Source organism: Lithobates pipiens, unplaced genomic scaffold, assembly GCF_037356315.1.
Source record: "Lithobates pipiens isolate NorthernLeopardFrog02 unplaced genomic scaffold, aLitPip1_a1.2 Scaffold_1, whole genome shotgun sequence".
In the NCBI taxonomy this organism is placed as follows: domain Eukaryota; kingdom Metazoa; phylum Chordata; class Amphibia; order Anura; family Ranidae; genus Lithobates; species Lithobates pipiens.
Window position 1 is genome coordinate 11070770 of NW_027507685.1, and position 13753 is coordinate 11084522.

General features: G+C 39.6%; 1 protein-coding gene across 5 annotated transcripts in view; it reads right to left on the reverse strand.

Annotated features, from left to right (window-relative positions):
• TENM1 (teneurin transmembrane protein 1) overlaps window positions 1–13753 on the reverse strand; it is a 912904-nt gene that overhangs the window by 419157 nt on the left and 479994 nt on the right. For 4 of the 5 annotated variants that reach the window (XM_077478732.1, XM_077478724.1, XM_077478714.1 and 1 more), the window contains one exon: window positions 705–848. In XM_077478732.1, the coding sequence (XP_077334858.1) occupies window positions 705–848 (144 nt within the window). The remainder of the gene's footprint in view (window positions 1–704; window positions 849–13753) is intronic. The other variant, XM_077478705.1, reaches the window with a different exon arrangement.

A 13753-nucleotide genomic window follows, 5' to 3' on the forward strand; every position in this document is an offset into this window, starting at 1 on the left:
TCCCTAGAGTAACATAAGTGACATTACAAATACTGTTAAGATAATATTTAATGTCATGTTAACAATTGTTCTCATGTACAAGGTTTAATAATAACTTCAATAAACATTCCTTATGTTAAAAAAAAAAATCCAGCTAATGGTAAAAAAAACAACAAACAAAAAACAACTTCACAACCAACTATATGCTGTCAGTGTACCACGTGGCTTTGATACCCCATGACAATTATACCATTTCATGCCACATGTGCAAATTTGCAGCAGAACCTTTGTTGAATCAAAACCGGGAAGATGTGCCAACTTCTACGTCTATGTCTACGTTTTAAAAAATTTGTACTTTTTAAGATACAGCAAATTGCTATTTGGGAGCTAAGTGGGAGCTAAATACAGTTAATTGCTATATTTCTAATGTTCAGAGACACTCATAAGTATGACAAAGAAAAGGTGGCACAACTAAAATGTAAGGAAATGTTCGGTAGAGAGCATGTCAGACATCTATGGAAACTTCTTCTCCTTGATCCAAATCATCAACACAATGTGTGACTGTCAATGTGTGACTGTGTGTGGTGATGGAAACAGTACACTAAAACCCCATTCTTCAATTCTGTGCTATTTAGATGTATATGACCCTGTTACATTTTGATGCACATACATAATTGGATTTGTTAACGCTGTACTGGCATTGTGCAGGCTGTATACAAGCTTACCTTTTTTCTCAGAAATCTTTCCTCCAAGAGGTGAATACGTGGTATCCATGGATTCCTCTCCTCTGCTTCCTTTGCTGACACCATTCTCATAAAGCTCACTCTCCACTGGTTGCAGTTGCCAAGTTAAACCAAACAAGTGAACTGCTATAAAACAAGAACACAAATTAATCCCAAATGCAAAAAAAGCATTCAGTAGATAAAATAACAAACATTCTGTGTATATGAAATCTTTATCTTTATCCCTGTCTTTATCCCCTAATTCCTACTTAGTATTTGCTATGCTTTATAAAATTGTAGCGAAACATCATTTTTGAATAGGCAGCAAGAGGCTGATCATTGAAGTAAATAGTTGTTCAGAGCCTTTGTTTCTATGTAAACTTATCTCAGTAATAAAGGGCTGATTATTGTTATATCACTTCACAAAGTACTTTATTTAAAAGCAAATACACAATGTAACTGACAAACTTTTAACTAAATACCATATTATTGTTATACTATGGTAAGCAATTACTTAAGAAGGTCATCCATTTAGATGATGAATTAGTAAAAACTTAACTGGCTGCATCGGCTGCTCTACCTGGCTTCAGGTACTTAACCATGGTTAAGGCCACAGTTATTTGACCATCACATGGCTATGGCCACATGGATGATCAGAACATTTATAGTAGAGTAGAATTTTGTGAGCTAGTTGGATACAGAGGAGCAATGGGAGGTATTCTCCCCATTTATCAAGACAATCTTTGGCAGATTATGTCATCAGAAAAAATTATACATAAAGTTGCTCTAAATATACGTGAAAATAGAAGTGAGCAACTTAATACAAATCACAAAAAAGATTACAAATCAAAAAAACATCCTGTGTGAAGTTCAATCAAGAAAAAAGGAGTCTTTGTAATCAGGGACTCTTAGTTCCAAAGAGAAGCCAATGAATATGGAAATCAATCCTTTTTACGAATTCAGTGTAATCTTCCTGGCTTTGCCACTATCACATCCAGAACTGAAAAAAGGTTTGACTCTTACTGCAATGGGTGGACTCCAAATCAGCAGAGTCGTTAGCGCGAGCAGACAGCCCTCTGCAGGGTTCTTTTGCGTGTATTCCATTCCGGTGTACTACTGAACGCATGGATATATGCGGATCATTCGAAGGTAGCCAGCCTAGATCGAAAAGTTCCGGAAACCGTCGTACGTCCTACTTCTCCTCTCGGTCACCGTATAGAAAGGCAAAGTGGCTGTCCGATCTCCCTGTATGCCTGGAGTTATCTACAGCTCCCCAGCGAATCGTCGGATGCCAAGGTTTTTCAATGCGCAAACCTGTAGTGAAACACAAGACACTCGGGCCTCCCGGCCACGACCGAGGGGAAGGGGAAAACAAAAAGGACTCCGATTGTGAACGTACCGTTAAACAGTCGACAAATTTATTAAAAATTTTTTTAATATACAACAGACCAAAGGTATGACCGAATAGGTCCGATTCTAACAAATAAAAAATATATGCATAAAAAAACGGTTAAAATTAAGAACAAATATACACCCGTGCTAGGGAATATTCTAAGCGTGGTGGTATCAGCACAAACAGCCAGACATGTTTCGTAAAAACTTACATCCTCCTGGGGTACAGGTGATATGCTGATCCATCACATTAAATAGCGTCACAACTAAGCCAAGCCTCGATTCCGTTCGAAAGAGGTCGAGGTCGACATTACGGCCGAACCAAGCCTCACTTCCGAACGGCTACCATTTTTTCGAAGACCATAGAAATAAACCGAATCCCTCATCACCCAAACCACAGGCCGCGCCCGGTCGCCATTTTCGTGGAGACCGAACGCGATCCGGGTCTGAAACTTAGTCCCAGCTCGACTCGAGCTCCATTTACTTGTGGACTAAACCCATATCGGAAAATGTGTAACCACACCAATCCGAATGGTAAACACATATCGAAAAATGTGTAACCACACACATTCGAATGGCACACAGTATCCAATTCCTGTTAGGGAAACATCCTCCATAAAAATTGAATTTAAATGGAAGAAAATAGTCTGTCCTCATTTCAACAACAGAATTTTGTTCAGGAAATACTAAACAGATTTTCCCTATTAAATCATTTATAACCTGTTCCACGGAGGGAGTGGTATACCTCCTAACTTGTCCCTGCAGGCTCCATTATGTGGGTCGCACATTGCAAGTGAGGCTAGGGGACCATTTGGGTAACATTAGAAGGGGATTTAAAGTACACCCAGTCTCGAAACACTACCTGGAAGTACATGGTCGCGATCCCCGGGGAACTTCCCTCCTAGGAATCGATAAATTACAGATACCTTGGAGAGGAGGCCCTAAAAAAATTTCAAAACTCGAAATGAGTTGGATATACAAAATTAAAAGCCTTAAACCTTTTGGACTCAACGTAGATTTAGAGATCAACGCTTTTATAGATAATGCATGAGGGGTGTAAAATATAGTTGATATATGATATAAATATGTTTGTTTGGGGGGGCGGTAGGTTCTTGTTTTTTCTTCTTTATTCCTCTTTTTTTTCATTTGTTCCTGTTCTTTTCTTCTTTTTTTAATTAATGAAATGAGGACAGACTATTTTCTTCCATTTAAATTCAATTTTTATGGAGGATGTTTCCCTAACAGGAATTGGATACTGTGTGCCATTCGAATGTGTGTGGTTACACATTTTTTGATATGTGTTTACCATTCGGATTGGTGTGGTTACACATTTTCCGATATGGGTTTAGTCCACAAGTAAATGGAGCTCAAGTCGAGCTGGGACTAAGTTTCAGACCCGGATCGCGTTCGGTCTCCACGAAAATGGCGACCGGGCACGGCCTGTGGTTTGGGTGATGAGGGATTCGGTTTATTTCTATGGTCTTCGAAAAAATGGTAGCCGTTCGGAAGTGAGGCTTGGTTCGGCCGTAATGTCGACCTCGACCTCTTTCGAACGGAATCGAGGCTTGGCTTAGTCGTGACGCTATTTAATGTGATGGATCAGCATATCACCTGTGCCCCAGGAGGATGTAAGTTTTTACGAAACATGTCGGGCTGTTTGTGCTGATACCACCACGCTTAGAATATTCCCTAGCACGGGTGTATATTTGTTCTTAATTTTAACCGTTTTTTTATGCATATATTTTTTATTTGTTAGAATCGGACCTCTTCGGTCATACCTTTGGTCTGTTGTATATTAAAAAAATTTTAATAAATTTGTCGACTGTTTAACGGTACGTTCACGATCGGAGTCCTTTTTGTTTTCCCCTTCCCCTCGCTCGTGGCCGGGAGGCCGAAGTGTCTTGTGTTTCACTACAGGTTTGCGCATTGAAAAACCTTGGCATCCGACGATTCGCTGGGGAGCTGTAGATAACTCCAGGCATACAGGGAGATTGGACAGCCACTTTGCCTTTCTCTATGGTGACCGAGAGGAGAAGTAGGACGTACGACGGTTTCTGGAACTTTTCGATCTAGGCTGGCTACCTTCGAATGATCCGCATCTATCCATGCGTTCAGTAGTACACCGGAACGGAATACACGCAAAAGAACCCTGCAGAGGGCTGTCTGCTCGCGCTAACGACTCCGCTGATTTGGAGTCCACCCATTGCGGTAAGAGTCAAACCTTTTTCAGTTCTGGATGTGATAGTGGCAAAGCCAGGAAGATTACACTGAATTCGTAAAAAGGATTGATTTCCCTATTCATTGGCTTCTCTTTGGAATTAAGAGTCCCTGATTACAAAGACTCCTTTTTTCTTGATTGAACTTCACACAGGATGTTTTTTTGATTTGTAATCTTTTTTGTGATTTGTATTAAGTTTCTCACTTCTATTTTCACGTATATTTAGCGCAACTTTATGTATATTTTTTTCTGATTTGACCCATATTTTGATATTAGATGGTTTTTAGTTGCAGCTCTCAGGTTTACCCCAAGCGCGATATTTTTGTTTTGTTTGTTTTCACAGATTATGTCATCATAATCTCTGTGTATGAGCACGTTACATGAATCTGTCTGAAAAAAAAAAAAAGGTTGGGAAATACTTTACTGACATAACAGTAAAGGAGCCTGTCCAAGAGTTATAATACCCATTGTTGCTTTGCGAATCACCCACTTGAAAAATAATGTACTTATCAGGATCCAGGACACTTGGTGTGCATGCTTTTTTTTTTTCAAGTGAATAACTCAATAATCAAGCAATGATAATTGTTAGGCCGTAACTATGGATCATGGTCTTAACAGAAACCTTTTGAAGGGGCACTCTGGGTGCCTCTTTCTGCAGCACCTGACAGCACAGTTAAAATACCAATTCATTTTTTAGCTTGTGTACATAGTGACATCATGGTTAAGCATAAGCTGTAGGGAGGGTTGGGTTTAACGCATGTGGAACTTTACCATATTGTGGGAGTCTTTAGTCAGATCACCGATTCTTTTGTCAGACGAGCATGCTGGAAAACCAATAGCAGACCAACTCCCGATCAGTGCCCTCAGCCAATGGCTGAGAGCGCTGACCTGAGTGTTTGGGTGGGGGGGGGGGGCATCAGAACACAACAGCTCAGGAGGGCAGGTCGCTGTACTAACGTTGGGTTGTTAGTACGGCAGCTCCAACCGGAGCTATCAGGTTTTTTTCATTCAACCCACTGGGTTGAGTGAAAAAATAAAAAACTATTAGTGTGTTTCAGGCTTAAGTTCACCTTTGGGAACATGTTACACCCATAATTCCTCAATCTGCCTGTTGTGCAAATGAAATACCTCACAACACCTGGGTACTAATTTATAATCTCTAACTTCATAACAGATACTGTATATCTGAGCAGTCATACAACTCTCATGCTGAATATATTCCATAATAAAATCTTTAAGCAGAGTGCACAAGATAGAGCTTGGTTTGAGGCTCATCTCATGCAAGCAACAGCCTTGTTTCAAATCAATACTCTTCCTATAAAACAACTAACACAGTTTTATTAAGTGTCTCTCGGATGCACTTAGTTTCAGTATAGTTTGAATTCCTCTTTGTCAGATAGAGCTTTGAACAAAAGCTAAAATTTCAGCTGAACATTGTTTTCTATAGTTAAAGGTCATAAAACCACCATTATAATCCAGTTTTTGCCTAATTCATTGTTATAAAGTAAGGAACAAATAATCTACTATTGGTATTTCATTTTATCTTGTCTTCTTATGCATGTACACGCTTCCGTGTTACCAATAATTCCTTAGCTTCTTTATAGCAACCCACAAAATTTTAATTTTTCCTAAGAGGTACAATTACTTTGCAAGCCAATATGTGCAATTACTTTTTACAGAGTAAAATGATCTTTTCCAGAGTCTCAAAACGTCCTCACCATTTATGTAACAAAACATGCTTACCTAAAAGTATAGGGAACCCTTTTAGAAAGTCAACAAGTCATGTGGAGCTTTCCTATTAAAGTGAAGTGCTGGGGACACATATTGGGGTGATAATAATTGAAAGAGTTGCTGCGTGCCATTAGAAAGTTGTCACCTAGAAGCTGCATTATAGGCAAACATCTTAAATTACAAAAACACAAGAGTGAGCAGCAAACCCTAGGGAAGATAATTAACTCTAATTAATCATTGACATTGGGGATGCCATTCTGACACCTGTTTGGCAGGAGCTAAGCATCATATATAGAAGCAGTATTTTTACCGCTTCTATATATCACAGCTTCCCACTGCCAATGGTTATATGGAAGCAGCAGGTCCTGGCATTCCTAGCAACTGCTGCAATTACTGCTGCATTGGCTTACATGACTTGGAATCCTTGGCCATGTAAGCAAAGGGGCAGGGATAGTGAAATCACTGCTCAAATATGCTCACTGGCTATATTTGGGCAAGGACATTGATCAAATATGGCCATGGCCATATTTGGTCAATGATGTCACTACTATCCAGTCATTTAAAAAAATAAAAAACAAACCCTGGGTTGTGGGATATCCAATCCCTATGAGAGCATAAGTGGTTTCCTTATATGGTTCAATGTTTGTTTTTTTATTGTTTATTGTATATTCTCATGGTTCAGATGCGAGTCGTCTGCTCTTGTTTTTATCATTCTATGTAACAATAAATATTATATTTTATTATTATTTTGTATGTGTTGGTGGTCTGTTAAAGTCCCATTTAGGGGGTTCTTTTTTGATCTGCACATAGGGATGGGACCACCACACATTTTAGTCCAAATGTATGCTGCAACACCTAAAGACAGTTTTACTTGTTTAATCGAAAGAAGAACCGTTCTTCATTCTAGTTACGGAGCTTCCCATGTTACTCTTCTTTTTTGTAGCTTGACATCAGAAAAAAAGCTTTACTTAGAAATAAAAAGCATAACCTGATTCAAGGAACAAACATGTTCAGTGTTAAGGCTGTTACAACTAGCATTGTAATTGCTCGACCATCAATGTCCTGTGAAAAGACACGTGAATGAATGCTCTGCTGCTGAGATAAAGTCTCCTTTATGGAAATGAGAAAATGGTATAAAATTGGCTAATTTTCTTTTGTGTGAGATATGCCACAGTCAATGAATGTACAATACACCATGAGATAATTATGAAAAGTTAATGTCCACATGATTAATAGGATATATATCTTTGAATTGCAGGTAGGAGTAAATGCATTAACGTCTCATAGTTTTCCTCTGTTATCAAAGCTATAATTATATTCTGTGCTATTATTTATCTCTGATTGAAGTTACGTTTTTATGCCTAAATGGTTTTCTCTTTTCTTTGCTAGCACCGCCTGGCAATTAACAGAATCATACAGATATGTTATAAGGAAGAAAACAAGGTAACAAAAAAAGCATTCCAGACAAGTGAAGTGAATATAATAAATAAATTCACTTTTAAACTAAAAGTGTTATGCCGCGTACACACAACCGGACTTTCAGGCAGACTAGGTCCGAAGGGATTAGTCCGTCGGACAATCCGATCATGTGTGGGCAAGTCCGATCGTTTTTCGAAAAAAAAAAAGTAGAAATAGAACATGTTTCAAATCTATCCGACGGACTCAATTCCAATGGACTAAAATCGGGAAAACCATTCATCTGTGTGCTGGTCCGATGGACCAAATACAACGCAAGGGAAGCTATTGGCTACTGGCTATTGAACTTCCTTGTTTAATCCTGTTTACGTCATCACATTCAAAACTAAAGGACTAAAGACTTAGTCCGTTCGTGTGTGCCCAAGTCCGTTCATTCGGGAAGTCCGTCAGAACTCCACCGAAAGTCCGTCGGACCTAGTCTACCGAAAAGTCTGGTCGTGTGTACGCGGCATTAGAATTGAAAGTGTGCTATTCCAAAAAACAAAACAAAAAACCTTGAAAAGAAAACACATTGGCACCTATAAGATCCAAGCACATAACAACAATTCTTTAAAAAAACTAAGGGATTTATTTACTAAAGCTGGAGAGTGCAAAATCAGACTCACTTCTGCATAGAAACCAATCAACTTCTAACCTCAGCTTGTTCAATTAAGCTTTGGCAATAAAACTTAGAAGCTCATTGGTTTCTATGCAGAAGTGAGCCTGATTTTGCACTCTCTAGCTTTAGTAAATAAACCCCAAAGAGTTAAAGTTCTGGTGTTCTTTATCATAGTTTAAGAAATAAAAACAAATGTTTCTCCTCATATTTGACATTGACTTGACAATGTCAGTGGAATGCAGTCTTAAATATATATTTCTTCTTTTATGTAAACTAAGCATCCCCATAGCATATTATGATATAGAAAGAATGTGATTCTGTATAAAGTACAGGGTGGCTGACTGAGAGCTAGGGGCATGCATATCAAAGAGATAAGGGGATGCTTACTTTGAGTATATAAACATCTTTGCACTGCCATTTCAAATTATGTGAATAATGGCTAATAATGATGATCCCAGTACAATTCTCAGAGGGCAGTGGAAGAAAGTTAAAAAAAAGTTTTCTTACCTGTTTGATTTGCCTGATTATATTAAAAAGCTGAACTATGTTCCTCCCCAAAAAGTCAAACAGAATTCAAAAGTAACTCAAGGGAATCAGATCAGGTTAGGAAGAATAGGAACCATCACAAATGTAAGCTGAATGGATCTAAATGCAAATGGGTTTACTGCTAGCTACACAAGCCTTTGAAAGTATTTACACTCTATAAAGTAACCCTGGCCTTTTCCTTTTGCTATCCAATTTAACAGTGTCTGTACATAGGCTACTGTAAACTCTATTGCACCCGCACTCATGTGACAGCTGTCTAGCAATCCCTAAATAGAAGCTGTGAATATCCAGTGTAGTAATTGACTTTACCTTTAGCAGTCAAATGTGCAATGAGGGAGAGCTTTTAAACAGTAAGTTGGCAATTCTACAACAATATTATCCCTCTTTTCCCAATTCTCTAGAATTGTTAAGTTTTTCTTATACTGGCAGATGGCTTAGTGTGTGAATATGGCTTCTGGGATTGTAGTGGCTGAGCATAGTAAGTCTGCAAGTAAACTGTGACCCCAATCATTGTATTGTCATAAGGTCCATGTCATATTTTCCATCTGTGGCTGCCACCAACTCACTATTGGCAGGATTGCTATGCAGGGCAGAATACTACTCAACTGTCATCATTCTCTCACTGGTGAGAGAGATTTTACAGCAGTTCTGACAGTGAGAGAGAGGCCTCGCTCATCTAGCTAGGAAGAGACTGAAATCAGAAGAGGAAGAGGTAAATATTTTTTCTGCCCTTACAATCAATGATTTGACTGACAAGTTATTGCTAGTGATAGGATTGCAAGTATGCTTGGGCCATTACAGAGGTCACAGATTCTATGCAGAATTGCTGTGTACTGCAACTGCAATCCTGAAGAACTACAGTTATATAATACAGCCAATGGAAAATCTGCTAAAAGAAAAAAATTCCAACAAATTGGAAAAAAGACATGAAAATGTACTGTATCTAGGTAGGATGCCTATTTCTAGCTCTGCATATCTAAAATCCAGTTATAAAGTTGATATTTACACAGAATTTTAACAGCTTCTATCTATGAATTGTAAAAGAATAGGAATGGGTGAATCTGTCTGGCTTGATTTGTTGAGGATGGGGGGGGGGGAGTTTAAACCCTGTTTAATATTCACAAAACCTGATCTTAGTAGTGAATCCTAATGAAATCCATGTGAGGGTGAGTCATAATACTAAATTCTGTCAATTTTCAGGGCAAATAGGCATGCTATTGCCAAAAAGAGAAAGGGAAGCTAGAATGGGGGACATTTATCAAAGGAAAAACAATTTTTTTTTTTAAGTACTGTACAGTCTGGGGAGGGTTTGGGAGATGCTTTTTGGCTGTATGCGGTGTTAGAGAACAGCACAATTTTCCTGTATTAGACAGTTCCCTCCTGGCCCTCCTGTACTACACTATTCTCTCCTGGCCCCCCTATACGTATATCTCCGGGCCTCCCTATACTGTTCTCTCTTGGCCCCCTATACTGTTCCCTCCTGCCCCCCCCTGTACTGTTCCCTCTTGCACCCAGGACTGTGCTGTTTTCTCCTGCCTCCGTGTATTCTTCCTCCGTTGCCCACCTGTACTGTTCCCTCCTGCCCCCTGTACTGTTCCCTCCTGGCCCCCTTGTACTGTGCTCTCCTGGCCCCCTTGTACTGTTCTGTGCTCTCCTGGCCTCCTTGTACTGTTCTGTGCTCTCCTGGCCCCCTTGTACTGTACTGTGCTCTCCCGGCCCCCTTGTACTGTTCTGTGTTCTGTGCTCTCCTGGCCCCCTTGTACGGTGCTGTGCTCTCCTGGCCCCTTTGTGCTGTGCTCTCCTGTCCCCCCCCCTGTGCTGTGCTCTCCTGGCCCCCTGTACTGTGCTGTGCTCTTCTCCCTCTCCCCTCCTGGATCCCCTGTGCTTTGCCCTGCTGAACCCCTGAACACTGCTTATCTCAAGTTTGACCCAGAACTGAGCATCTGTGCAAAAAAAGCTAGTACAAGTTTCACATTAAGGAGGTATATTTTTTTATTTATTCTATTGTCTAATGCTATTTCTAAGAATTACTGTTTTTATACATACAACTTGCTGATCATACCAATGTTTTGAGAGCTGTAGATATGAAAATTATTTCAGGGGTTGCTACTGAGATCTCAGACTTTTTGCCAGGGGTTCCTCGAAAGTAAAAAGGTTGAGAAACACTGTTTTAAATACAGGAATAACACCCCAAACTGACCGAATTCAAGGAAAGTTTACTCTAAAAGAAAAAATCCCTTAACTTTGTTCAAAACAGTTTAATAGCATTGTTTGTGAACTTATTTTTTGGAAGTACCACTCTGCATTCCTGTGTAAAAAAAAGTAAGGAAGTTCTTCTCACTCTCAGGCAAAGGAAAGGGAGTTAGAAGGCCTGGATGCCCTGGCCAAAATCTGGCAGTTCAGGTTGGCATATGCCTTTCCCCCACTAGCACTAATCCCACGTGTTCTACAAAAACTCAGCCAGTCATTGGGCCACCTCCTCCAGATCGTGCCAAAATGAGGAAGGAGTGTGTGGTTCGTGACCCTGAAGGTAATGTCAGTGGCGCCTCCTTGGAAACTTCCCATCCTACCAGATCTCCTCTCTCAGGGTCCAGTGCTGCACCTCATGCCAGAATTCTTCCCATTGATGGCCTGGCTAGTGAGCTCCAGATCAAGAAAAGGGTTGTTCAGATAGAGTAATAGACACACTCCTCTTAAGCAGAAAACCTATAATGAAGAAGATTTGGAAAACCTTTTGTACACGGTGTAAGTAGAAACAGATTTTTTTTTCTACCTCTGTTTCAGTAGTCCTGGAATTCTTTCAGGATGGGGTAGAAAAGGTTGTGGCGGTCAACCCCCATTGAGTACAGGTAGCAGCACCTTCAGTTTTTCTTGATGCTAAATTAGCAAAAGAGTCTTTAGTTAAACAATTTCTGGGGGCCAGGGAAAGAGTTATCCCAGTCATAAAAGATAGGTTCCCGCCATAAGATCTGACTAGAGTGCTATAGGCTTTATCAAAGCACCAGTTTGAACCAATGGAAGAGGTTTCTTTTAAGTTTCTGACTTTCTGACTTAAAATTGTCCTTTCTATTAGCTATTACCACACTAGAAGAGTAGGGGACCTACAAAATGTATCTATAAAATAATCCTTTTTTATCCTGACAGATAGGGTCACCCTCAGGGTAGATCCTTTATACCTGACCAAGGTGACGTCTTCATTTCATAGGGCACAGGAAATAACCCTGCTGTCTTTTTGTGATAACCCCAAGAACAATAATGAAAAACGTTTAGATGTGAGGAGATGCCTCCTCACTTACTTGCAGAGGGCCAAAGAGTTTAGAAGATCTAACCTTTTTCTGATCCTCTATTATTAAAGCGCAAGTTTCACTTTTGAGTGGAACTCCGCTTTAACACCTATAAACTGATTGTGTTTCCTGTAGGGAGGAGAACCCCACCTCTCAAGTGCGCCACCCTGGAAGGTACCTACAAACAACATTACTGGTAAGTCTAACCATTGTTTTTTTCATTGATGACTTTGACTGGTTAAGCTTTTTTTCTTTAATAGTATAGCATCATAGAAAGTGATTTACTTCACTTGCAAATGTTGAATTCAGCTCCCACTCAGCCATTATGGAAAGTTATTATTGCAGAAAGGGAGCATAGACGGAAATAATACAGGACAATGAAAAGGAAAGGAATACATAGCTATAGAGATTGCTGCTGATCCCCAAAAGTACAGTTGTTTCTTTATAGAATTATATATGCAGATGCTATCATTAGCACTTAGCACTTATGTATGGGAACTGAACATAGAAATTCAAACACAACAGTAAACAACTAATGAAGTGCATGCATTTTAACATTCAAACACATCATTAAATGTTTAGCAAAATAGGAATTATGAAGCAGAAAATGAATAGGGGTAACATTTGCATTTTTATTATATTATTTTAAGCAGTTAGTATTATTCTTGCAGAATATAACATTCACTGGGACTTTTGAAGTGCCATTAGATTACACACACCAGCATGTATCATTTAGAAAAAGGAATATTCCTAATTCAAGTTACAAGAGTAATAAAGACAATTTAGATATATATCTGTTTTAAAGTGTTATATATGTGTTTGTGTAATCTCTTTGCACCTCAGCAGTCCTGATAAATGTTATATTGTTGATTTAGTATTGTATTTGGGGATATGGGGCTTAGACCATTTTTTAAGCCCTGTATACTTATCTTTCCTTGTATTATTGATGAACGGACTCCAATTAGGTTAATAATGAGTGAGTACTTTATATCACATTTCAGTATACCTTTATCTGGTACAGATTACTGGTATATTATATGTACTATAAGTCTTTTTATCCTTAATCATATCTATCTTTCTACAACTATCCTTTAAAAAAGCACTTCTACTTAACATATTGAATTAAGGAGATTATATAGTCTAATATGATTTCCTTGGAATTTACAGAAATCTCCCTCATCTCAGTTGATAGCAGGAGGCTCTTCTGAGGAACATGGGGTCAACTTTGGGATGAGTAGCATAAACAAAGTGACTGTTAAGACATGGGTGAGGGAAAGACTGCCACCTGCCCTGCTTTGTAAAAGGCAGCTGCCTGGGCCCAAGACTTCAAGAGGCCACTGCACCTCAGTCCTGTTAATGATAAGTCATATTTAGCTTTACAAGTCTTATGCCGCGCGCACGCGACTGGACTTTTTGACAGCAAAGGTCAGACGGAACGAGTCCGTGGGACAATTCGATCTTGTGTGGGGTCCATCGGACCTTTGCTTGCCAAAAATCCGGCAGACTTTAGAAATAAAACATGTTTTAAATTTTTCCACCGGAACTCCGCCGGACCGAGAAATCCATTCGTGTGTATGCTAGTCCGATGGACAAAAAACGACGCTAAGGCAGCTATTGGCTACTGGCTATGAACTTCCTTATTTTAGTCCAGTCATACATCCTCACGTTGGAATCCGTCGGACTTTGGTGTGATTGTGTGTGGCCAAGTCCGTTCATTCGGAAAGTCTGTCGGAACTCCGCCGAAAGTCCGTCGGAAAGACCGTCGGACCTAGTCCCTCGAAAAGTCCGGTCGTGTGTATGCGGCATT